The following is a 27,299-nucleotide window of genomic DNA, read 5'->3' as shown; positions in this document are numbered from 1 at the left end:
GTCATAAACAGGAGGTCAGCAGTAGGGATGAGCCGAACACCCCCCTGTTCGGTTCGCACCAGAACATGCGAACAGGAAAAAAGTTTGCTCGAACACGCGAACACCGTTAAAGTCTATGGGACACGAACATGAATAATCAAAGGGCTAATTTTAAAGGCTTATATGCAAGTTATTGTCATAAAAAGTGTTTGGGGACCCGGGTCCTGCTCCAGGGGACATGTATCAATGCAAAAAAAGTTTTGAAAATGGCCGTTTTTTCAGGAGCAGTGATTTTAATAATGCTTAAAGTCAAACAATAAAAGTGTAATATCCCTTTAAATTTCGTACCTGGGGGGTGTCTATAGTATGCCTGTAAAGGGGCACATGTTTCCCGTGTTTAGAACAGTCTGACAGCAAAATGACATTTGGAAGGAAAAAACACATTTAAAACTACCCGCGGCTATTGCATTGCCGACAATACACATAGAAGTTCATTGATAAAAACGGCATGGGAATTCCCCACAGGGAAACCCCGAACCAAAATGAAAAAAAAAAAATGACGTGGGAGACCCCCTAAATTCCATACCAGGCCCTTCAGGTCTGGTATGGATATTAAGGGGAACCCCGGCCAAAATTTAAAAAAAAAATGACGTGGGGTTCCCCCTAAATTCCATACCAGACCCTTTAGGTCTGGTATGGATTTTAAGTGGAACCCCGCGCCAAAAAAAAAAAAAAACGGGGTGGGGTCCCCTCAAAAATCCATACCAGACCCTTATCCGAGCACGCAACCTGGCAGGCCGCAGGAAAAGAAGGGGGGACGAGAGTGCGGCCCCCTCCTCCTGAACCGTACCAGGCCACATGCCCTCAACATTGGGAGGGTGCTTTGGGGTAGCCCCCCAAAACACCATGTCCCCATGTTGATGGGGACAAGGGCCTCATCCCCACAACCCTGGCCGGTGGTTTTGGGGGTCTGCAGGCGGGGGGCTTATCGGAATCTGGAAGCCCCCTTTAACAAGGGGACCCCCAGATCCCACCCCCCCTGTGTGAAATGGTAAGGGGGTACTTACCCCTACCATTTCATTAAAAAACTGTCAAAAATGTTAAAAATGACAAGAGACAGTTTTTGACAATTCCTTTATTTAAATGCTTAAGGCCCTTCAGGTCTTAATATCCATACCAGACCTGAAGGGCCTGGTATGGAATTTAGGGGGACTCCCACGTCATTTTTTTTTTTATTTTGGTTCGGGGTTTCCCTGTGGGGAATTCCCATGCCGTCTTTATCAATGAACTTCTATGTGTATTGTCAGCAATGCAATAGTCGCGGGTAGTTTTAAATGTGTTTTTTCCTTCCAAATGTCATTTTGCTGTCAGACTGTTCTAAACATGGGAAACATGCGCCCCTTTACAGGCATACTATAGTCACCCCCCAGGTACGAAATTTAAAGGGATATTACACTTTTATTGTTTGACTTTAAGCATTATTAAAATCACTGCTCCTGAAAAAACGTCCGTTTTTAAAACTTTTTTTTGCATTGATCCATGTCCCCTGGGGCAGGACCCAGGTCCCCAAACACTTTTTATGACAATAACTTGCATATAAGCCTTTAAAATTAGCACTTTGATTTCTCCCATAGACTATTAAAGGGTGTTCTGCGGCATTTGAATTTGCCGCGAACACCCCAAATTGTTCGCTGTTCGGCGAACTTGCGAACACCCAATGTTCGAGTCGAACATGAGTTCGACTCGAACTCAAAGCTCATCCCTAGTCAGCAGATGGGGGACAAGGAGAAAGGGATCAGGTTGCAGGACAAGGTTCCAGGGATGCAGGAATAGACAGGATCAGGTACAACAGGTTCAGGATACAGGAATCAAGGTTCGGGATAACAGGATAACAGGTAACAGGATGCAGGTCAGGGCTCAAGGACAAAACCAGAGCAAGGTGTGTGTGCACTTGCTGGGTATTTATACTACAGCTGCTAATAAGGTCAGGTGATGCCTGTCTGCAGAAGGTAATACCTGCTCCACACTGCCAGGATCCCTCCGCTGGTGGACGCCAGTACTGCGGCCCAAAGATGACAAAATACCAGCAGGGAAAAGTTCTTCTGACAGCTCCAAACTGCCAGGAGACACCTGCTGGTGGACCTTAGTACTGCACGCCATATGATCACTATTACCAGTGGAGGGGACCTTTCCTGACAGAGGGAAAGAGAATAAGGGAAGAATGACTAAGCGAAAGAGAAGAAGGGAAGGGAAGAATGACTAAGGGAAAGAGAATAAGGGAAGGGAAGAAAGAATAAGGGAAGGAAAGAAAGACTAAGGGAAAGAGAAGAAGGGAAGGGAAGAATGACTAAGGGAAAGAGAATAAGGGAAGGTAAGAATGACTAGGTGAAAGAGAAGAAGGAAAGGGAAGAATGACTAAGGGAAAGAGAATAAGGGAAGGGAAGAGAGACTAAACAAAAGAGAATAAGGGAAGAGAAGAATGACTAAACAAAAGAGAATAAGGGAAGGGAGGAATGACTAAGGGAAAGAGAATAAGGGAGGGGAAGAATGACTAAGGGAAAGAGAATAAGGGAGGGGTAGATACTTATGGAAATTGAATAAGGAAAAGTGAAGGAAGGAAATAAAGAAAAAGGAAATAGAACCAGTTATCACAATGTGTAAATGTTGAGTCTTGGTTGTGCTTATCCTACTCTGCCACCTTGGGTACTGGCCCACAAGTACCATAATGGAAAGCACAGCCCTGTTTCAGCCCTTTGCTATGAACTCCCTTCTTGCCTGTGCGCTGTATTAGTTTATATTTTACTGCTCCTAAGTGAAGGAACTCTTAGAGAATTGGGAGGCTTTTAGATCAAAATTTCTCTTCACAAGCAAAAAAAACATCCCCTAAAACATCCATTGTACATGCCAGTCTGGAACAAGCTACAATGTACTCTCTTCAGCATTGCCTTGGTGAGTTAACACAGCCTGTGGATCTTCTCAAGTCAGCAAGTTGTCAAACTATCAATACAGGCTGGGTGTCAGGAGGAATGTTTCTGCATAAAGTGATATTAGATCAGAGGCTTATTCAATTCTTCAAGCTCACCGTGTATCTGCATTATCTGGATATAGAACCCATCACTCATCTTCCTCACAGTGTCAGATGTCGTCCTCACTTCACAGGTATATTTCCCAGAATCCTCCGGCTGAGATGACTGCACTCTGTATGTATCAGATACATTGTATCCCCACACAGTCCGTCCATCTCTGTAGAAGGCAAAGTGCAGCTCTGTGCCGCCTCTGAGCGGATCCAGTCTGGTGTCACATCTCACCGTCATCGCATCTCCTTCTGTTACCCCAGACAAGGTCACTTTTATTTCTGGAGGAGAGAAGAGCTCTGGAAGAGAAAATTGTTAGAAATGATAAATTATGTGAATACATTATTTATCCCCTTCCTGCCGAGCGTATGCAGATGTGCGTACTCAGCTTTCCGGGGTTATACAGGGATAATGCACGCGGCTGCAGGCATTATCCCAGTACCGTTTTTTAGAGCCGGCGATAGTCTATCCAGATATAACAACCGATGCGGCTAAAAGCCGATCGGCTGTTATACCAGAGGAGCGGGAGGGGACGCCCCCCTCCCGCCACCTCCCGCCGCTCTTACCGGGCCTCCCGTTCCATCGGGAGCCCCGTTAGCCAATCGGCTGCCTCCGGCGGCTAGGGACAGACTGGAACGAAGGCTTGGTTCCGGCCTCCTAATAGTAAACACGGAAGCAACGTCATGATGTCACTTCCCGTTTACTCGGCTGCCAATGGCGCCAGTTTTAAAAAAATACACAGTATTCAGAATCGCAATTTTTGGCGATCTGAATACTTTGAAGTGCAAAGGAGGGATCCCTCCATAAAGAGTACCTGTCACCACCTATTAAAGTCACAAGGGATGTTTACATTCCTTGTGACAGCAATAAAAGTGATCAAAAATTTTTTTTTTTAAACACAATTAATAAATATAAAAATAAATAAAATAAATAAGAAAAAAAAAAATTAAAGCGCCCCCGTCCCCGCGTGCTTGCACAGCAAAGAAAACGCATACTGATGTCGCGCCCGCATATGTAAACAGTGTTCAAATCACACATGTGAGGTATCTCCGCGATCGTCAGAGCGAGAGCAATAATTCTGGCACTAGACCTCCTCTGTAACTCTAACCTGGTAACCGTAAAAAAAAATTAAAGCGTCGCCTATGGAGATTTTTAAGTACCGTAGTTTGTCGCCATTCCACGAGTGCGTGCAATTATAAAGCGTGACATGTTTGGTATCTATTTACTCAACGTAACATCATCTTTCATATTATACAAAAAAATTGGGCTAACTTTACTGTTTGTTTTTTTTTTAATTCATGAAAGTGTCCCTTTTCCCAAAAAGTTGCTGCACAAATACCATGTGACATAAAATATTGCAACAAGGGGGGCAGGAGGCGGAGCCTAGCAGAGCAGACATGCATTGTTAGAGCTCCACACCGCTGAGGAGAGAAGAGAAGGACAAAGCGGAGCCTGCAGGCTCAAAAGGTATCCATTTGAAACCTTTTGCCCCAGGGAACAAACTGTGAAAGTTTGGGCAGGAAATATGGTACTGGGAGGAAACCGTGGCAGAAATAAAAATCACCTCACAAAGAGCTCACAGGCACTCACTGCAGCTGAAGCAGCTCCAGTCACCTCACAAGTTACAGCATCAGGGCGCTCTCACAGACAGAAAATGTCACAGCAAGACTCTCCATTTGAGTCAGATACAGAACAAATCCTCTCACAAACTTCTCCACAAGCCTCCTCAGTATCCCCAGTAATATTATTACAATTTGAAAAGATGCTTCATAAGGCTTTAAAACAAACCTCAGACCAAATAACAAAAAGCCTAACCAAAGAAATAAGAGAGCTGGGAAACCGCACCGCAGCTTTAGAAATAAAAATGGATGAAATTGAAATTACAACCCAAGAAAATATAACAGAATTGGAACAATTAAAAAAAGAGAATTTAATACTTCAAACTAAGCTCGAAGATTACGAAAATAGAGCCAGACATTCAAACTTACGCATAAGGGGAATACCTGAAACTGTGACAGACCTGCAATCTACTATTACTGCTCTATTACAAGAACTAAAGCCAGATATCCCTATTGAACGTTTAGAACTGGACAGAGTACACAGAGCCCTCACAGCCAAAAAGAAAGATGGACCCCCACGTGATATAATCACAAAATTTCATTATTACAGAACGAAAGAACAAATACTAATTGCTGCAAGAGAAAAAAAGGAACTTAATTTTCAAGGACACAATTATCAAATTTTTGCTGACCTATCCCAACTTACTATTACTAAAAGACGATCCATGAAACCCCAACTAATGGAACTGCAACGCCACAACATTATGTATCAATGGGGCTTCCCCTTTTCAGTCAGATTTAACTACCAAGGTACAATTTACAGAAGCAGATCAGCAGATGAACTACAACAAACCCTTTTAAAATTAAATCTGACAGAACCCACAAGCAGCAACACTCCCACACGCAGAAGAATGACATCATCTTCACCTTCAGGCAGCACCCAGAAAATTTCAGAACAAAATGGGAATCATCATTCTCACAAAAGAGGCCGTTATGCCACATCATCCATGGACCAAGAAGATTCAATGGACTGACATCCTAATTCCTGATATCTCTTCATTTATTATACTAAGAGATGGTTCTCTATAAAAAACCTATATTTATAACTGAATGTAACTGCATTCTGATAGTCACACACTGTGTGGGATCATGTTACATTCCAGTTATATTTCTTATTACTTCTGATTCATATAGCCTTAGAATATATAAGTGAAATAAGGAAATTCTTGTTCAGTTATATATTATCAGGTAATAACAATAGATTTATTACTTTTTAGGACAAATATGTTCAATAATCCAGAAGTAATGGAAGCTTTTTCTTTCTTTTCTTAAAACAAATATATTATTATCTAACTAGTTCCTAGAATTATGTTTTTGTTTATTCTAATCTGAAGCAATACAACCTCAATTTTATGAGTTAACATATCTAAACAGTTACATATGAATAAAATATGTAATTGTTTACTCTAAAAGGGTTAAAATCCCAAAATAATTCAAACTATCTTCATCAATACCAAAGTTATTAACAGTACCTTTCTAACTGAATTATTTAGCCTAGGGCAAGACTAACCATATACAACCACCCTGGAATAAATAATTTCAACAAAAACTATATTCTGCACTCCAATTAATGAAACATCATTTTGATGTCTTTTGACATAGCACTTCTCTCCTGTAAGCGGAAGATCCGTGTACCCCCATTAGCCCTCCTCATTCTCCCAACCATATTATGTGGGAGTGTGACGAAGGCACTTATTCCCCTGAGAGAGATATTTATTCTCTTTCACAGGTAAATTGTGATTACTTGCAAAAAATAATTTATACAATGTATCATCTAATCTCGTATGTTTTTTGTTTACTCTTTACTCCAGAATTCACTGGTTTCTTTTCTATCTATTCATCTCTTCAGTCCACACAGGTTGATCTGCGCAGTCAGCTCTGCATAACAAAAAGTAAGTCAAAACTATTTGATCTATTGCCATGGCACCACTGAATATACTTTCCCTGAATGTTCAGGGAATAAATGTCCCTCAAAAAAGGACCAAAGCCTTCCGTACTTTCCATAACAAGAAGGCTCACATAGTATGCCTCCAAGAAACACACTTCACCAAAGATTCTACTCCAAAATATATTTCTCCTTTTTATCAACAAATTTACACGGCTTCTGCCTGTACCAAGCAAAGGGGAACTCTAATTGCATTTCACCGATCCACACCATTCACCTTATCATCAGAAATTAAAGACCCAGAAGGTAGATACCTGATACTCATGGGTTATATAATGGATACAGCAATCACGGTGATTTCCTACTACGCTCCTAACAAACAACCTACACCATTCCTCTCACATATATTACAAGTGATTAATACACACAAAATAGGAACAGTGATAATGTGTGGGGATTCGAACCAGGTCCTCCTCCCATTTCTAGATAAATCACCTTTTACACCATCCAAAATAACCTCTAGATTACCTTTTTCTCAACTTCTTTCCAAATACAATCTGGTAGATTCATGGAGAGAAAGTAACCCAATGAAAAAGAAATTCACTTATTTCTCGCACCCTCATCAAACCTTCACCAGAATAGATCATATTTTTCTAACAATAGGAATGATACCAGAAATTATTGCATCAGATATAATTCCGATTCCGTGGTCTGACCATAATGCAGTATACACTACTATAGCCTCAGCCATACCAAAAGCACATGACCCAACGTGGTACTTACCGGACATAATGCTCAAACACCCACTACATCAGATGGCCATTGAACAAGCTTTAAAGGAATACATATCAATTAATAATACAACAGACATCTCCCCAATAACACTGTGGGAAGCTCATAAGCCTGTCTTGCGTGGTACAATACAAAGACAAATGGCACTATTTAAACGGGAACGCAAAAATCTAGCAAAAAAACTAGAACTCAATTTTAATGCAGCCTACATATCATTCCAAGATAATCCATCTCAGAGTACAAAATCTCATCTGGAAAAATCTAGATTGGAATACGATCTATTTCTCACGGAGTCAGTTGATAAATCCCTCAAACGCTCCAAACACAATTTCTACATGAATACAAACAAACCAGGTACATATTTGGCTCGGGCATTAAATTCAACTAACAAATCTTTCAAACCAATACGTTTGAAATTATCAAAAAATGTTTACACTTGTAATCCAGTTAAAATAGTCCATAAATTTCACTCACATCTCGCAACTTTATACAAGACAAACAATGAATTTAATCCTACAGAGGCTGAATCCTTCTTCTCAAAAATAACCTTACCTGAGTTATCTCAAAATCAAAAAAGCAGTTTGGATGAGCCTATAACTATAGATGAAGTTGCTAACGCCATAAAAGACCTAAAACTTAATAAAAGACCAGGCCCAGACGGCTACTCGGCTTTATACTATAAAACATTCTCAGAAATACTCTCTCCCATTCTCACTGAAACTTTTAACAAACTTCTAGATGGACATTCTTTTCGGCAAGAAACACTAATGGCAATTGTTTGTATGATCCCAAAACCCCTTTCTGATGATACTTCCTGTGTGAATTATCGGCCTATCTCTCTGTTAAACCTCGATATTAAATTATTAGCAAAAATAATAGCAAAACGCCTCAATAGCATTATAGGAAAATTAATACATAGAGATCAAGTAGGCTTCATGCCAAATAGACAGGCAGGCGATAATATACGCAGGGCAGTGTTATTGGCACATATTGCTAAAAAACGGAAAATCCCTTTATGTTTTCTGTCTCTCGATATTAAGAGGGCATTTGACACAGTATCCTGGCAATATATGCAATATTCATTACAAAAATGGGGTTTTGGACCCCACTTTTTAACATGGATCAAAGCATTATATAATAAACCCAAAGCCTATATAAAATATGCTGGATACAAATCTGAAGCCTTTAATATCGAAAGAGGTACCCGACAGGGTTGCCCATTATCTCCCTTATTATTTGCCCTTATACTCGAACCCATGGCCCAATACATCAGAACAAACCAAACTATAACTGGCATTGAAGTAGGAGGTATTACACACAAATTATGTATATTTGCAGACGATATATTACTTTTTCTATCATCACCACAGGTCTCTGATCCTAACTTAATACCAGCTCTTGATGGGTTTGCAGCCCTATCCGGCCTTATGATTAATCCTAAGAAATGCCTAGTGCTTAATATTTCACTCACAAACATGGAATTGATCCCGGCTAGGGCTGCACTCCCATTCACATGGGCAGAAAAATCAATCCCATATCTTGGAATTCATTTAACAGCATCTCATTCTGACTTATTCTCAACCAATTATCCTCCTGTATTAAGACAGATCACAAATCTAATAAAACAATGGTCGCAACTTCCTTTATCCTGGATAGGGAAGATTAATGCAATCAAAATGACTATTCTACCCAAATTGCTTTATCTATTCAGAGTCCTCCCTATTCCAATTCCTTCCTATTTTTTGAGAATAGTACAAAAAAGAGCAACTTCGTTTATATGGGGCTCTTCTAAACCACGTATACCTATACACACACTACATCTTCCCAAAAATAAAGAAGGCCTGGGATACCCTAATTTTACTAACTACTACAGAGCAGCACATTTGGCCAGTCTGTCCAAATACCATGCAAAACAGGAAATCCCATTATGGGTATTTATAGAGGCTTCAGAAAATGACCCTCTATTAATATCAAATTTATTATGGCTTGATCCTAAAGACCGCTTTAAAATTCATAATCCCATAACTAAACACTTCTTATCTCTCTGGGATAAACTAAAAACCAAATATCAGTTACAATCTCCACACAATCCTCTCCTTTCTTTTATCAGAAATCCGGCCTTTTATCCGGCATGGATCTACCCAAATTCTTTTAAAGCTTGGACAACATCAGGCATTCAGACACTAAGTGACTTCATATCATCTAAATCATTCCTTTCATTCCCATCGCTTAGAGAAAAATATGATCTACCAAACTCTGAGATATTTAGATATCTCCAAATCAAAAATTTCTATACACCATTCCTAAAGGGGGATACACCATTATCCCAATTATCCATTTTTGAATCAATCTGTACAAAAGATCCATTTGCTAAAGGTACAATTTCATCACTTTATAATCAATTATATGGAGTAGCAAATCTTAATAGTCCCTCTTACGTTCAGAGGTGGGAGGAGGACCTGGGACGAACTTTAGAAGACACGGACTGGTCTAACATATGGCTCACATCTAAGTCATCTTCACCCAACATCTTAGCACTGGAGACAAATTATAAAGTCCTAACTCGCTGGTACCTTGTACCCGCTAGAGTGGCAAAATATTCACCTAATACCTCAGCTCTTTGTTTTCGAGGATGCCCAGAAATAGGCACACATTTACACATATGGTGGACGTGCCCAGTAATCCAAACCTTCTGGAAGGAAGTCTTCGTGATTGCATCTAAAATATTTAAAAAAATAATACAACCAGATCCATATTTAACTTTACTTAATCTAAAACCGGAATGGTTAACACTCTCTCAATTCAAACTTATGATCCAACTAATAACGGCTGCAAAACAAACAGTGGCCAAGGCATGGAAATCTCCTACATTGGTACTAGCAGAAACAATTCACAGAATGAATAATACAATGTCCCATGCTAAGATGGTAGCCATCGATCAAAATCAAATTCCAAAATTTGAAAAACTTTGGCATCCTTGGATAAAACAACAGTTCCTGTCAAACTTCAATGACTCTGTCCTGTTGCCATGGTAACAGATTAAATGACTTACAGAGACACCCATTCTAAGGCTTCAAAGAGAACTAAAAAGAATAATAAACTGACGAGCGGGACAACCTTGTGGACCATACCTCTACCTTTCAACCCTTTTTCTTCTTTCTCTTTCCTTTTCTCCACCTTACGATTAAAGCTCATTATCAGAATTTATTTGACCTATATACACACTACTTGTAATATGTATAGTAGGTATAAATCATTTAAATACCTACAAAAGTAACTAAGGAAATGATATATATCTTTAATTTAGGTTTACGTGAACCCAATGTTTAATATTTGAAATTTCATGATATTTACCTATATAAACCCTACTGTAAAACAATGAGCTTACTTTATAGATCCTTGTAAACTTACTTTATGTATCTTTATAACATTGTATACTCAATAAACTTCTTTTGACAAGGAAAATATTGCAACAATCGCCATTTTATTCTCTAGATTCTCTGTTTAAAAAAATATATATAATGTTTGGGGGCTCTAAGTTATTTCTCTACCAAAAAATACGGATTTTAACTTGTAAACACCAAATTTCAAAAATAGGCTTAGTCATGAAAGGGTAATTCTCTAAATGTTGATCACACAATGCTGTGCAATGGATGTAAAACAATTTCTATCCATGTTTGACTAAGTTGACCTGTTGTATCCACTACAATAATACACGGGAGGAAGCCAACACAATCATACAAACTTCAATCGGTCAATCTACTGAATGATAACTGGGCTCAGAGCTCCAGTGCTGCAAGGGAGTCCCCCTGTATAAATTATTAAAGTGGTTGTAAACCCTTCCATATACCCAGTGAAGGGACTGGTCTACACGGAGATGAAACAAATCCTACTACACAAGTTGTTCCTGTTTATCTGCAGTCTTCTCTTCTCTACAGACATTCAAAGTCCAGAATTTATAAAGCTTGTAAAGCTATCAAAAAAAATGGGGGGGCTGAAGATACATCAGTGAGGAGAGCTCTGAGAGCTGATTGGAGGGAAGGGACACACCCCCTTCATATAGGAACAGAGCTGAGGCTGTCACTCAGCATGGATCATCACACATTGGATATTGGCAGATCTGAGAGTATTTGGGTTTTCTGCTCATACAAGAAGACCCGACCAAATGCTGGATGTGCTTTCACCAATGATAGAGAAGGATTCGGAGACCTCTGTAGGTCAGAGACATAATTGCAGCACACACTCGGCCCCGCCCCTGCCCCCCCGGTTCGTCGTCACTGGGTTTAATTGACAGCAGTGGTAGCCAACAGCTCCCGGTGCCCCAGCAAAGCCAGCGAGATGAGGGGGGAAAAGATCTGCAGATGTGCACAACGCTGGATCGAATGAGGGCTCAGGTAAGTAAAGGGGGGCTGGGGGGGTGCTGAAACCTAAACATTTTTTACGTTATTATTTTATGACTTTAGACTTTACAACCCCTTTAAGGTTGTTTTTTATTTTATTTTATTTATTTATTTTGGGGAGGTAAGGTTTGAGAAAAATACAGCTATAAGCTACGGCTCGTGCTGGTTAGAAAAGCACCTATAATATTTTCATGTAAACATTTCCAAATTTTTTTTAAAAAGCTTAGAAGGATTGTATCTCTTTTCAGGTGCACTTTTAGTGTATAAATACAACGCCATCTATCAGCGGAGATTTTCTGATAAATAAAGCCATGTAATGATCACATCAGTACTGACATCATTTTGGATTTGAAAATAAATAAATCATTTAACAAACTAAATAACTAATAAGGATTAAGGAGTAGGAAGGACCATGATTATGAGGATAGACTAAGGAAATTAAAAGAAATGTATTTTTTTTTTACATACTTTACATTTAAACAAATATTTCTATGTAGTAAGGTACTGTAGTGTGGTAAGTTGGTCTGGATTTCCCATTAGGCACTGTAGACATGTTTTTCCTAGAAGGGCACCCCTCTGTACATGGCCGGATCTAGGGGGTGCTGCGATAGGCTGAGCTCCCCAAATTTCAGTTGTGCCCCCCCAGGCCACCCCAATGAACATTGTACCCACGCCCACTTCAAGTCAGGACAGGGGAATTGTCAGCGAAGAGAGAGCTAGGGGGAGGTGCTCCCCCCGCTCCTGTCAGTGGATCGCTCCTCCATACAGCGGATTACACAGATCCTCTTAGATTACACAGTACACGGCTTGATTCCCCGCCCCCTACACATATTTCCGGGAGATAATCAGTCATTGGAGGAGGTAGGGGTCGGGGAATCGAGCCATGTACCATCCAATCTAAGAGGATCCTGTGTTATCTGCTGTATGGAGCAGCTCTCTCCTCACTGACACTTCTCCTGTCTGGACTTGTATCGGGTGTGGGTACAATGTTCATGGGAGGCGGCCTGGGGGGCACAGAGAGCCTTCCAACTCCTTACTACTCCTGTAAGATTGGAGGGGGGCTGTTAGTGCTGGGAAGGGAAGAGTAATGGGGGGATTTGTGCTAGGAGGAGGAATGGGGTGCGTATGTATTAGGGGGCAGAATTGGGGAAGATTTGTGCTAGGAGGGGAGAATTGGGGAGCAGAGATTTGGGCTGGGAAGGGTAATTTGGAGGGGGTTGTGCTAAGAGGACACATTTAAGGGGATTTGTGTTGGTGTGGGAATTTGTGGGAGAGGATTTGTACTAGGAGGGGAATTTGGAGGGGGTTTACACTAGGAGGGGGGATTTGGAGGAGAAGATTTGAGCTAGGAGGGGAATTTGGGGAAGAACTTACACCAGGAGGGGGATTTGGGGGGGTTATACTAGGAGGGGGTATTTTGGGGAGAGGATTTGTGCTAGGAGTGGGGATTTGGGGAGAGAACGTACACTAGGAGGGGGATTTGTGGGAAGAATTTACACTAGTAGTGGGGATTTGGGGAGGGGGGAGTTTACACTAGGAGGGGGATTTGGGGGAGAGGATTTGTGCTAGGAGGGGGGATTTGGGAGAGAGGATTTGTGCTAGGAGGGGGGATTTGGGGGAGAGGATTTGTGCTAGGAGGGGGATTTGTGGGAGAGGATTTGTGCTAGGCGGGGAATTTGGGGAGAGAACTTACACTAGGAGGGGGATTTGTGGGAAGCATTTACACTAGTAGTAGGGATTTTGGGAGGGGGGGAGTTTATACTAGGAGGGGGGCTTTGGGGGAGAGGATTTGTGCTAGGAGGGGGGATTTGTGGGAGAGGATTTGTGCTAGAAGGGGGGATTTGTGGGAGAGGATTTGTACTAGGAGGTGGGATTTGTGGGAGAGGATTTGTGCTAGGAGGGGGGATTTGGGGGAGAGGATTTGTGCTAGGAGGGGGGATTTGGGGGAGAGGATTTGTGCTAGGAGGGGGGATTTGGGGAAGAGGATTTGTGCTAGGTGGGGAATTTGAGGAGAGAACTTACACTAGGAGGGGGATTTGTGGGAGAGGGTTTGTGCTAAGAGGAGGCATTTGTGAGAGAGAATTTGTGCTAGGAGGGGGGATTTGGACTGGGGAATTTTTGCATTTTTGTTTGGGGAGCATTTTAACTTGCAGAAGGAATTTATGTTTGGGGTGAGCGTGTTGATTAGTGCTGGGTGAAGATTCAAGAAATGGGGGGGTGACATGGGTGATAATTAAAGTGATTCCAAAGCTTCATTTCTTTATGAAATAATAAACATGTTATACTTACCTAATCTGTAATAATCTCTTTCCTCCTCTTCTGTGGTCTCCTGCTGGCGCTCTCGGTTCCTCCTCCCTTCTGCGTACCCCCATAACAAGCTGTGTGCTATGGAGGGGTTCATGTGATTACACCCCACTGTCCATAGACACACACCCCACTCCCTCCTCACAGAATTTGTTTGGCTGCAGCAGGAGCCAATGGCTGCCTCTGTGTCCTGTGATTGGAGGAAGAGAGGAGAGAGGACTGCTGGTGGGGTCAGTGCTGGATAGAGAGAGGTGACAGGTAAGTGTTTGGGGGAAGCACAGAAGGGAACGTTCTTTTACCTTAATGCAGAGAATGCAAATCTTTAGTCTTTACAATCACTTTTCTTCTTTTTTTTTATGCAACAGAGTCACTTCAAAGATCATATTTTTTTATGGGAGTTCACCTTCCTCTGCATCTACTAATATTTCTAATAATACAGTTTAAATAGGACATTCATTTACCTTTCACAGAGATAAAGAATTCATCTGAGCGCTCCATCACATATGGACTATCCTTGCGTTGGAATTCTTTAGTACATTTGTACAGTCCAGACTGACTCATCATTATATTAGGAATATGGAATGTGGAGTCAGATTCTGATGATTTTACCTCCTGATCATCCTTGTAGAATTTTTTGTTTATTGCATTATAAAATCTCCAATTATGACATCTCAGAGTCAGGGGGTCTCCTTCATATATGGCAAATGGAGGTCTCTGCAGGATGACAAAATCTGAAATGTAATGTAAAATGATACTTTAGGTTGTTCTATTCACACCCAACAATCTGTAATGATGGAGATGAGATGGATGACTCACTTTCTGTAACATTTAGGAAGACGGGATCACTGATATCACCACCGATGGTCTGACACTGATAATCTCCTCTGTCCTCCACTCTTGAAGATGTTATATGAAGTCTCTGTTGATCTCCAGGTATTGGTCTCCTATCTTTGTACCACTGATAGGTCCGGGGCTCCTCCGGTACAGTAAACGGCACATCACATGTTAGAGTCACATCATCATAGTGTAATATATTCCCCCAGTTGGGTGTGAAGGTCACCACAGGTTTGATGGCCCCTCCTATAGAAGAAAATAGATCACACAGAACACATAGAGAGCACAGTGTGCAGCAAAACACAGAGAGGTGAACACATCTTGCATGAGAAAAAATCATTCTCTATAGAAATGGGAATGTTTATAGTCCTGGGCACAAAGATTTTCCCACACGTTGGTAAATCTTTATTTTAAACAATGAAAACTTCTCCCCTTAACCTCCCTGGCGGTATCCCTAAGTGTGGCTCAGGGTGAATTTTCAATACCAAAAGCGGTAACCCTGAGCCACACTCGGGATCGCATCGCAGGATCCAGGTACAGCTTACTTACCTTGTCCTCAGGATCCTGGGATGTCTCCCCGCAGTGTCTCCGCTCGATCTATCACAGTGCCGGGCTCTGTTCCCTACGAGCGTTGCGATGCATGGGGACGGAGCACGGCGCCAAATTCAAAAAGTGAAACACACACTATACATACAGTACACTGTAATCTTACAGATTACATTACTGTATGGAATTATTTCACCTCCCTTTTGTCCCTAGTGGTTTCTCCAGTGCCCTGCATGCAGTTTTATATTATAAATACTATTCTTTCTGCCTGGAAACTGGTGATTGTCCATAGCAACCAAAACCATCCCTTTACATCAAAAGCGGTTTTAGACCATCTAGAAAACAGCGATAATAAATTAGAATCACTCGCAGAATTTAGAGATAGTGATTTGTGGGGAGATCCATCATCAAACACTGAAAGTAATGATAGCGACAATTATGCAATAGGGCAAATTTCAGTGTTTTTGATTTGATTACATTATTAAATATTTTTTATTATTATTATAATATTATTATTTGTTATAATTATTTATAGTTATTTATTATATTATAATTTATGATTTCGTGTTTCAAACTTTATCATACCTGAGATGTCTACTAGACTCTGGTTTGGACAGATTTAAGTGTGTTATTCCTAAGAATTACAGTCCTACAATATAAAACACCAAATTTCTATGCAAAAGAATTGTACCGCTTTCAGCATCAAAAATCTGATCATTGAAAATGATCCAAAATGATCATTCCGCCAGGAGGTTAAAGTGATTTTAAAGGCAGATTTTTCTAAATTAACAAACATGTTATACTTACTTGCTCTGTGTAATTGTTTTGCACAGAGCAGCCCAGATCCTCCTCTTCTCGGGTCCCTCACAGGCACCCCTGGCCCCTCCCTCCTGCCAAGTGCCCCATAGGAAGCAGCTTGCTATGGGAGCATCCAAGCAGGCCCGTTCCCAAGCCACTGTTCTGTGTCCATTCACACACGTAGCGTAGCTCTACCCCACCTCCACTCTCTCCTCATTGGCCCATTGGCTATGACTGACAGTAACAAGAGCCAATGGCTCAGCCAATGAGGAGGAAGAGACCTGGGAGAGAAGCTGCTCTCATGTACATCGCTGGATCGGGATAGAGTAAGTATTGTAAGTCTCGTGGGGGAGGGGAGGGGGGCTGCTGCATGCTGAAGGTTTTTTAAGTTCATGCATAGAAGACATTAAGGTTAAAGACATTGAGGGTTAACTTTAATATACTACCAACTGCCACTGTGCTGGGAACCAGTGGCAGTTGGTAGTATTTTTTTTGGGGGGGGGAGGTGGCGCAAACCATGCACTCACATGCACCCCCAGTCAGTCATCCAGCCCCGCACTTACCCCATCTAGGTCACGGGCAGCACTTCCTCTGGGTGCAGGCGGTGACTTCCACTACCTCTCCTCCTCCTAATAGGCGGCCAATAGGCTTGCTTCTCCTCTTGGCCAATTGGGTGACGGGTCTCAGGACTCGTTTCCTGATTGGCCAGAAGGTGAATCAGGGAGACATTAATGAATATTAATTTGCAAATTTTACGCAACTGGGTAGGCTCGGGGCACAGTGCTCTGCACCCCGAGCCCATCCATCTTTGAAGCGAATTAGAGCCTCAGGCTCTAATCATGTAATCCAAAAAAAAAAAAAAATAAATCCCCGATTGGAATCCATTCGTCCGGCGCCCTGCATGTAGATTAGGGTCTGGGCACATGGATTGGGGGGGCAGCTCCCCTGTACCCTGTATGGATGAGCCGCCACTGCTGGAAACTCAACCTGCTCTGGGTTAGAAGGTGACGTCACATCTGGTTGAACACATGAAAAGTCTCTGGAGAGGACGGCGGAATGGTTTCTTTGCACACATAGAGGATGATTGGGCTGGTTGAGCTGACTATGGATGCATACAGGCTGATCGAGCTGATGCTGGTCTGGGCACTTTAAAATGTAAGCGCATTAAACTGCATGTGTTTTTAATGGAAATGTTTTTAATAAATGTACTGCACAATCATTTTATAATTAGTTTTTTTGGGGTATTTATCCTATTTGATCCCGTGGGCATGATTGGCTGTATTGGTCTTTATGGCCATAGGGATCTGGTGATCTCTATTACTACAAGTGGTGGAGCACCGTTTGTTTGGGAGTAACACAAGAATTGCACAGAAGAACTTTATGTGTTTTTTTTAACTTCCCTTATTTTTATTTTCATTTTTCAAAAAAATCTATTTTTTTCAGCATGAAAATTGTATCGTTATAGCATGGACACAGAGATTGAAGTGTTTTGGGCATTTTTAGTAATTCTGTGTGTTTAACAGTTCACGTTGTTGGAGAAAATTTATATTATTTTACATTTGATTGATCCAACTAAAGTAGATGTTTAGCACAAATATTGAAAATGTTGGGATTTTTTTGGCCTTAAAGGGATTAAATCCTTACTTTACCTATTCACTCTAAACATGAATAATGTGCCGAAAAATATTGATCTCACCCCAGTGTACATGGCGATATGTAATGATTGTAGTGCAATTTACATTTCTGTATGTAGGTGCCCCCAATAGATACCTTTATGTTTCCATGTGTGTGTGTTTGTGGTGGTGTTTTTTTTTTGAAGGGGTTGTAGGTGCCCGGTGTAATTTTGAAACCACTGAGATTTTTTTTTAATAAGGCTACTTTTTGGTGACAACCATCTAAACAAAAATTCCCCTACTGGGGGAGATTTCCTCTCACTTCCTGTTATGTCTATGGGACAAGGAGAAAAATCTCTCCAATGAGACTCAGACGGCAGGAAAAAGATAGAAATTTAAACCCTTTCCTACCTATAAAAAAAAAGGTTATGGCTAGAGATGAGCTTCGTGTTCGAATCAAACGCATGTTCAACTCAAACATCACCTGTTCGACAGTTCACCGAATTACAAACGATATGGGCTGTTCGCACCAAATTCGAGTGGTGCGTCATGGCCCATAATTCACTGCGGCATCGCAGTGCATTGCTGGCTGATGATTGGCCAAGCATGCACTATGACCCGCATGCCAGGCCAATCACAGTGCCGTCTGAACAGAGAGCCGTAATTGGTCAAAGCCAAGAAGGCTTTGGCCAATTATGGCTCAGGGGGTTTAGTACACGCCCCACACTATATAAGGCCGCCTGCACGGCGGCCCTGTGTAGTGTGTTCCGGCGTTAACATAGATAGAGAGAGAGAGAGAGACAGACAGTGTCATTTGATTTAAGTTAGATAGAGTAGGCAGGTCGAGTCAGTTAGCTGCAGTTACAGTGTATTGTGTATATCTATCTATATATATATATATATATATATATATATATATATATATATATATATACACTGTATTCAGTTTAGCTAGATCCTGTTCTTCTCTTCCTAATATACTGACAGGCAGGCAGGTGTTTTTACAGTATTTCTAATTACTGTACTGTGTACCCTGCACAGTCTGACCTACAGTATAGCAACCTGTAGCAAGGTGCTTGTGTAGGCTCATTGAAGTGTTTCCAGCTACTGTACTGTGTACCTTGCACAGTCTGACCTACAGTATAGCAACCTGTAGCCACGTGCTTGTGTAGGCTCATTTAAGTATTTCCAGCTACTTTACTGTGTACCCTGCACAGTCTGACCTACAGTATAGCAACCTGTAACCAGGTGCTTGTGTAGGCTCATTGAAGTATTTCCAGCTACTTTACTGTGTACCCTGCATAGTCTGACCTACAGTATAGCAAACTGCAGTAAGGTGCTTGTGTAGGCTTATTAAAATATTTCCAGCTACTTTACTGTGTACCCTGCATTGTCTGATCTGCAGTATAGCAACCTGTAGCCAGGTGCTTGTGTAGGCTCATTGAAATATTTCCAGCTACTTTACTGTGTACCCTGCACAGTCTGACCTACAGTATAGCAACCTGCAGCCAGGTGCTTGTGTAGGCTCATTGAAGTATTTCCAGCTACTTCACTGTGTACCCTGCACAGTCTGACCTACAGTATAGCAACCTGCAGCCAGGTGCTTGTGTAGGCTCATTGAAGTATTTCCAGCTACTTTACTGTGTACCCTGCACAGTCTGACCTACAGTATAGCAACCTGCAGCTAGGTGCTTGTGTAGGCTCAAAGAAGTATTTCCAGCTACTTTACTGTGTACCCTGCATAGTCTGACCTACAGTATAGCAACCTGCAGTCGGGTGCTTATGTAGGCTCATTGAAGTATTTCCAGCTAATTTACTGTGTACCCTGCACAGTCTGACCTACAGTATAGCAACCTGTAGCCATATGCTTGTGTAGGCTCATTGAAGTATTTCCAGCTACTTTACTGTGTACCCTGCACAGTCTGACCTACAGTATAGCAACCTGCAGCCAGGTGCTTGTGTTGAGTCATTGAAATATTTCCAGCTACTGTACTGTTTACCCTGCACAGTCTCACCTACAGTATAGCTACCTGCAGCCAGGTGCTTGTGTAGGCTCATTGAAGTATTTTCAGCTACTGTTCTGTGTACCTTGCACAGTCTGACCTACAGCATAGCAACCAGCAGCCAGGTGCTTGTGTAGGCTCATTGAAGTATTTCCAGCTACTGTACTGTGTACCCTGCACAGTCTGACCTACAGTATAGCAACCTGCAGCCAGGTGCTTGTGTTGAGTCATTTAAGTATTTCCAGCTACTGTACTGTTTACCCTGCACAGTCTCACCTACAGTATAGCTACCTGCAGCCAGGTGCTTGTGTAGGCTCATTGAAGCATTTCCAGTTACTGTACTGTGTACCCCGCACAGTCTCACCTACAGTTTAGCTACCTGCAGCCAGGTGCTTGTGTAGGCTCACTGAAGTATTTCCAGTTACTGTACTGTGTACTCCACACAGTCTCACCTACAGTATAGCTACCTGTAGCCAGGTGCTTGTGTAGGCTCATTGAAGTATTTTCAGCTACTGTACTGTGTACCCTGCACAGTCTGACCTACAGCATAGCAACCAGCAGCCAGGTGCTTGTGTAGGCTCATTGAAGTATTTCCAGCTACTGTACTGTGTACCCTGCACAGTCTGACCTACAGTATAGCAACCTGCAGCCAGGTGCTTGTGTAGGCTCTTGACATATTTCCAGTTACTGTACTGTGTACCCTGCACAGTCTGACCTACAGTATAGCAACCTGCAGCCAGGTGCTTGTGTAGGCTCATTGAAGTATTTCCAGCTACTTCACTGTGTACCCTGCACAGTCTGACCTACAGTATAGCAACCTGCAGCCAGGTGCTTGTGTAGGCTCATTGAAGTATTTCCAGCTACTTTACTGTGTACCCTGCACAGTCTGACCTACAGTATAGCAACCTGCAGCTAGGTGCTTGTGTAGGCTCAAAGAAGTATTTCCAGCTACTTTACTGTGTACCCTGCATAGTCTGACCTACAATATAGCAACCTGCAGTCGGGTGCTTATGTAGGCTCATTGAAGTATTTCCAGCTACTTTACTGTGTACCCTGCACAGTCTGACCTACAGTATAGCAACCTGTAGCCAGATGCTTGTGTAGGCTCATTGAAGTATTTCCAGCTACTTTACTGTGTACCCTGCACAGTCTGACCTACAGTATAGCAACCTGCAGCCAGGTGCTTGTGTTGAGTCATTGAAATATTTCCAGCTACTGTACTGTTTACCCTGCACAGTCTCACCTACAGTATAGCTACCTGCAGCCAGGTGCTTGTGTAGGCTCATTGAAGTATTTTCAGCTACTGTTCTGTGTACCTTGCACAGTCTGACCTACAGCATAGCAACCAGCAGCCAGGTGCTTGTGTAGGCTCATTGAAGTATTTCCAGCTACTGTACTGTTTACCCTGCACAGTCTCACCTACAGTATAGCTACCTGCAGCCAGGTGCTTGTGTAGGCTCATTGAAGCATTTCCAGTTACTGTACTGTGTACCCCGCACAGTCTCACCTACAGTTTAGCTACCTGCAGCCAGGTGCTTGTGTAGGCTCACTGAAGTATTTCCAGTTACTGTACTGTGTACTCCGCACAGTCTCACCTACAGTATAGCTACCTGTAGCCAGGTGCTTGTGTAGGCTCATTGAAGTATTTTCAGCTACTGTACTGTGTACCCTGCACAGTCTGACCTACAGCATAGCAACCAGCAGCCAGGTGCTTGTGTAGGCTCATTGAAGTATTTCCAGCTACTGTACTGTGTACCCTGCACAGTCTGACCTACAGTATAGCAACCTGCAGCCAGGTGCTTTTGTAGGCTCTTGACATATTTCCAGTTACTGTACTGTGTACCCTGCACAGTTGCACCTACATTATAGCTACCTGAAGACAAGTGCAGGGGTTATCATACTAATAATACTACAGGTAGGCAGTTGATTGTGCTAGCTGCAGTATAATCGGTATATATATATATATATATATATATATATATATATATATATATATATATATATATATATTTATATATCCCAGTTTTGTGCAGCTCACTGCAGGCCAATAGTATGTCTGGAAGGCCAACAAGGAGAGGCAGACAGTCACAAGCCAATAAAAGAGGGCAAGCAGGCTCTGTGTCTAGAGGCAACAGTGCTGGTCGTGGACACGGTGCATCCCCATCAGCACATGGCTGTGGGACACACTTGGCCTTTTTTTCAGCAGCTGGCCGTGTTGAGCCGAAACATGCGGAAGACATGGTTGAGTGGATGACCAAGTCCTCATCCTCCTCATCCTCTCACCCAGGCTCAGGGTATTTTCTCTGGCAAAGCAGCTGCCAACGTGGCCTCTTCCCTCAGCTCAATGGCATCAGTGACTCCTTCCCTAGCCCCACCATGTCCTCCTGAGAAGTCCCTCGAACTGTTTGACTACAGTGTTGGGTACATGCTCCAGGAGGATGCCCAGCGTTTTGAAGGTTCTGATGATGATACTGAGCTAGATGAAGGCAGTAACGTGAGCACGGACATAGGGGGTGCCCAAGAAGCACAGCAATCTGGCAGTCATGTTCCCCCTGCTGCAGCATACTGCCAGGTTTGCTCCAGTGATGAGGAGAGAGGGGGTGATGTGGTTACTCACTCAACGTGGGTCGAGGTTGGAGAGAGGAGGAGGAGGAGGCACATCACCAATGAGGCAGGGTGCCCTCCGGGGGCCAGTCTAAGGGCAGCACACTGACTGCATCACACCTCAGAGCTCTGCATGTGCAGGGCGCTGCTGTCTCTGCGTGTTATTCCAAAAGTTCTTTGGTGTGGGCCTTTTTTGAGATGAGTGCATCAGATGCTATTGCAACATATGTCTCAAGCATATTTCGTGTGGCCAAAACATCTCCCGCTTGGGCACCACATGCTTGACCAGACATATGTTGACCTGCCATGCAGTTCGTTGGCAAGCATACCTAAAAGACCCACACCAAAGAACAAAGAGGACCTCTCCTTACTCCTCATCAGCTGGCATCTCCAACCCCACTATACCTTCAGTCCTCTCTGAGACCTGCACTGAGAGGAATGAAGGTGTAGAATTAGGTGTGTCACAGCCAAGTACTTGCGGGCAATCTGCTATTGGTACACCGACGTCAGATTGTACCAGGCAAATTTCCCTGCCCCCGCTGCTGCACCGCAGAAAGAAGTACGCTCCCAGCCATCCACATGCGGTCGAATGCTAGCTTGACAAAATTGCTAGCACTTCAACTGCTACCTTTTCAGTTGGTAGACTCTGCCCCCTTCCGTGAGTTTGTAGAATGTGCGGTTCCTCAGTGGCAGGTTCCCAAACGCCACTTTTTCTCACGGAAGGTGATTCTACCGATATGTGGAAGGCAATGTCTTGGCCTTGATGGACAGGGCGGTCAGCGGTAAGGTGAATATTACCGCTGACTCATGGTTTAGCAGGTATGGACAGGGACGTTACCTAAGTTTCATCACGGTGCATTGGGTGACTCTGCTGGCAGCTGGGAAGGATGCAAGACAAGGTGCAGTAGTGTTGGAGGTTGTTCCACCACCATGCCTCCAAAATGCCACTATTAGTGATTCTGACACACCTCTCTCCTCCACCCCTCCTCTTCTTCTTTCTCCATGGCCTCTTCCTGTGCTTTGTCCTCGAAACCAACGGTGCTCCGTAGGCGTTCAAGGGGCTACGCAAGTACGCAGGCCAAAAGATGCCATGCGGTGCTTGAGCTTGTGTGCTTGGGGGACAGGAGCCACACTGGGGCAGAGGTTCTGTCAGATCTGCAGGGGCAGGTTCAGAGGTGGTTGACACCACACCAACTTAAGGCAGGAATGGTGGTTTGCGACAATGGCACCAACCTCCTCTCCGCCCTCCAACAGGGACAAATGACCCATGTGCCCTGTTTGGCTCACGTCCTTAACTTGGTGGTGCAGCGGTTCTTGGACAGGTACCCGGGCTTACAGGATGTCCTGAGGCAGGCCAGGAAAGTCTGTGTGCATTTCCACCGGTCATATAATGCCAGTGCTCGGCTGGCAGACCTCCAAAAGGAATTTAACCTGCCCAAGAACCGCCTAATCTGTGACATGCCCACCAGGTGGAACTCAACGTTGGCCATGCTGCAGCGGCTGCACATGCAGCAGAGGGCCATCAATGAGTACCTGTGTGACTATGGCACCAGGACAGGGTCAGGGGTGCTTGTTTTTTTTTCCCCACGGCAGTGGGCCATGATCAGGGATGCATGCACTGTCCTGTCACCATTTGAGGAGGCCACGAGGATGGTGAGCACTGACAGTGCATGCATCAGTGACACTGTCCCCCTTGTCCACCTGTTGGAGCACACACTGCGTGGAATAATGAACAGGGCACTTGAGGCAGAACAGAGGCAGGAAGAGTAGGACTTCCTTAGCTCTTAAGGCCCCCCTTATCCAGACAGTGTTCCTGCGTGACTGCCAATTAGGGATGAGCCGAACACCCCCCTGTTCGGTTCGCACCAGAACATGCAAACAGGAAAAAAGTTTGTTCGAACACGCGAACACCGTTAAAGTCTATGGGACACGAACATGAATAATCAAAAGTGCTAATTTTAAAGGCTAATATGCAAGTTATTGTCATAAAAAGTGTTTGGGGACCTGGGTCCTGCCCCAGGGGACATGGATCAATGCAAAAAAAAGTTTTAAAAACGGCCGTTTTTTCAGGAGCAGTGATTTTAATAATGTTTAAAGTCAAACAATAAAAGTGTAATATCCCTTTAAATTTCGTACCTGGGGGGTGTCTATAGTATGCCTGTAAAGGGGCGCATGTTTCCTGTGTTTAGAACAGTCTGACAGCAAAATGACATTTTGAAGGAAAAAACTCATTCAAAACTACGCGCGGCTATTGCATTGCCGACAATACACATAGAAGTTCATTGATAAAAACGGCATGGGAATTCCCCAAAGGGGAACCCCGAACCAAAATTTAAAAAAAAAAATGACGTGGGAGTCCCCCTAAATTCCATACCAGGCCCTTCAGGTCTGGTATGGATATTAAGGGGAGCCCCGGCCAAAATTAAAAAAAAAAAATGACGTGGGGTTCCCCCTAAATTCCATACCAGACCCTTCAGGTCTGGTATGGATTTTAAGGGGAACCCCGCGCCAAAAAAAAAACAAAAAACGGCGTGGGGTCCCCCCAAAAATCCATACCAGACCCTTATCCGAGCACGCAACCTGGCAGGCCGCAGGAAAAGAGGGGGGGACGAGAGTGCGCCCCCCCCCTCCTGAACCGTACCAGGCCACATGCCCTCAACATTGGGAGGGTGCTTTGGGGTAGCCCCCCAAAACACCTTGTCCCCATGTTGATGAGGACAAGGGCCTCATCCCCACAACCCTGGCCGGTGGTTGTGGGGGTCTGCGGGCGGGGGGCTTATCGGAATCTGGAAGCCCCTTTAACAAGGGGACCCCCAGATCCCGGCCCCCCCCCTGTGTGAAATGGTAAGGGGGTACAGAAGTACCCCTACCATTTCACTAAAAAACTGTCAAAAATGTTAAAAATGACAAGAGACAGTTTTTGACAATTCCTTTATTTAAATACTTCTTCTTTCTTCTATCTTCGTTCATCTTCTGGTTCTTCTGGTTCTTCTGGCTCTTCTGGTTCTTCCTCCGGCGTTTTCGTCCAGCATCTCCTCCGCGGCGTCTTCTATCTTCTTCTCCTCGGGCCGCTCCGCACCCATGGCATGGGGGGAGGCTCCCGCTCTTCTCTTCTTCTTCATCTTCTTCTCTTCTTCTCTTCTTCTCTTCTTCATTTTCTTCTCCGGGCCACTCCGCATCCATGCTGGCATGAAGGGAGGCTCCCACTGTGTGACGGCGCTCCTCGTCTGACAGTTCTTAAATAACGGGGGGCGGGGCCACCCGGTGACCCCGCCCCCCTCTGACGCACGGAACATGACGGGACTTCCCTGTGGCATTCCCCGTGACGTCACAGGGAAGTCCCGTCAAGTCACCGTGCGTCAGAGGGGGGCGGGGTCACCGGGTGGTTCTTCCTCCGGTGTTCTCATCCAGCATCTCCTCCACGGCGTCTTCTTCCCTTCTTCTCCTCGGGCCGCTCCGCATCCATGGCATGGAGGGAGGCTCCCGCTCTTCTCTTCATCTTCTTCTCTTCATCTTCTTGTCTTCATCTTCTTGTCTTCATCTTCTTTTCGGGCCACTCTGCATCCATGTTGGCATGGAGGGAGGCTCCCGCTGTGTCACGCTTCTCCTCTTCAGACTGTTCTTAAATAACAGGGGGCGGGGCCACCTGGTGACCCCGCCCCCCTCTGACGCACAGGGACATGACGGGACTTCCCTGTGGCATTCCCCGTGATGCCACAGGAAAGTCCCGTCAAGTCACCGTGTGTCAGAGGGGGCGGGGTCACCGGGTGGCCCCGCCCCCCATTATTTAAAAACGTCAGAAGAGGAGAAGCGTCACACATAAGGAGCCTCCCTCCATGCCACCATGGATGCGGAGCGGCCCAGAGAAGAAGATGAAGAAGAGAAGAAAATGAAGAAGATAAGAAGATGAAGAGAAGAGCAGGAGCCTCCCTCCATGACATGGATGCGGAGCGGCCTGAGGAGAAGAAGGGAAGAAGACACAGCGGAGGAGATGCTGGACGAGAACACCGGAGGAAGAACCAGAAGAGCCAGAAGAACCAGAAGAAGAAGAAGATGGAGGAAGAAACCGAAGGAAGATAGAAGATAGAAGAAAAAAGACAGAAGAAAGAAGAAGCATTTAAATAAAGGAATTGTCAAAAACTGTCTCTTGTCATTTTTAACATTTTTTTACAGTTTTTTAGTGAAATGGTAGGGGTACTTTTGTACTCCCTTACCATTTCACACAGGGGGGATGGCCGAGATCTGGGGGTCCCCTTGTTAAAGGGGGCTTCCAGATTCCGATAAGCCCCCCGCTCGCAGACCCCCACATCTACCGGCCAGGGTTGTGGGGATGAGGCCCTTGTCCTCATCAACATGGGGACAAGGTGTTTTGGGGGGCTACCCCAAAGCACCCTCCCAATGTTGAGGGAATGTGGCCTGGTACGGTTCAGGAGGGGGGACGCTCTCTCATCCCCCCTCTTTTCCTGCGGCCTGCCAGGTTGCCTGCTCAGGTAAGGGTCTGGTATGGATTTTTGGGGGGACCCCACGCTATTTTTTTTTAAATTTTGGCGCGGTTTCCCTTAAAATCCATTCCAGACCTGAAGGGTCTGGTATGGAATTTAGGGGGACCCCCACGTCATTTTTTTCTTTTAATTTTGGCCGGGATTCCCCTTAATATCCATACCAGACCTGAAGGGCCTGGTATGGAATTTAGGGGGACCCCCCACGTCATTTTTTTTTTTTATTTTGGTTCGGGGTTCCCCTGTGGGACACACTATGAGTACTGATCTAAGCTCAGAGTCTTAGTGACTGTATGCTGCATTCCTTTTGGTGAAAGTGCAGTGGTAGCTCTAACTGAGATCTTTGTTT

The 27,299-nt window shown here is 43.9% G+C and overlaps 2 protein-coding genes across 2 annotated transcripts in view; both read right to left on the bottom strand.

Annotated features, from left to right (window-relative positions):
• The window catches only part of LOC141116697 (Fc receptor-like protein 5), a 166,870-nt gene that overhangs the window by 2,743 nt on the left and 136,828 nt on the right, over positions 1-27,299 (bottom strand). Inside the window, exon 7 of the mRNA XM_073609089.1 lies at positions 3,062-3,352. Coding sequence (XP_073465190.1) covers positions 3,062-3,352 — 291 coding nt within the window. The remainder of the gene's footprint in view (positions 1-3,061; positions 3,353-27,299) is intronic.
• Positions 14,507-27,299, bottom strand: part of LOC141117545 (low affinity immunoglobulin gamma Fc region receptor III-B-like) — a 67,225-nt gene continuing 54,432 nt past the window's right edge. The window contains exons 3-4 of the mRNA XM_073610443.1: positions 14,870-15,133; positions 14,507-14,784 (exon numbers count right to left, since the gene is read on the bottom strand). Of these exons, the coding sequence (XP_073466544.1) occupies positions 14,507-14,784; positions 14,870-15,133 (542 nt within the window). The remainder of the gene's footprint in view (positions 14,785-14,869; positions 15,134-27,299) is intronic.

Source organism: Aquarana catesbeiana, linkage group LG13 (genome assembly GCF_042186555.1).
Source record: "Aquarana catesbeiana isolate 2022-GZ linkage group LG13, ASM4218655v1, whole genome shotgun sequence".
NCBI classification, from domain to species: domain Eukaryota; kingdom Metazoa; phylum Chordata; class Amphibia; order Anura; family Ranidae; genus Aquarana; species Aquarana catesbeiana.
This window is presented reverse-complemented; position numbering and strand designations above follow the sequence as displayed.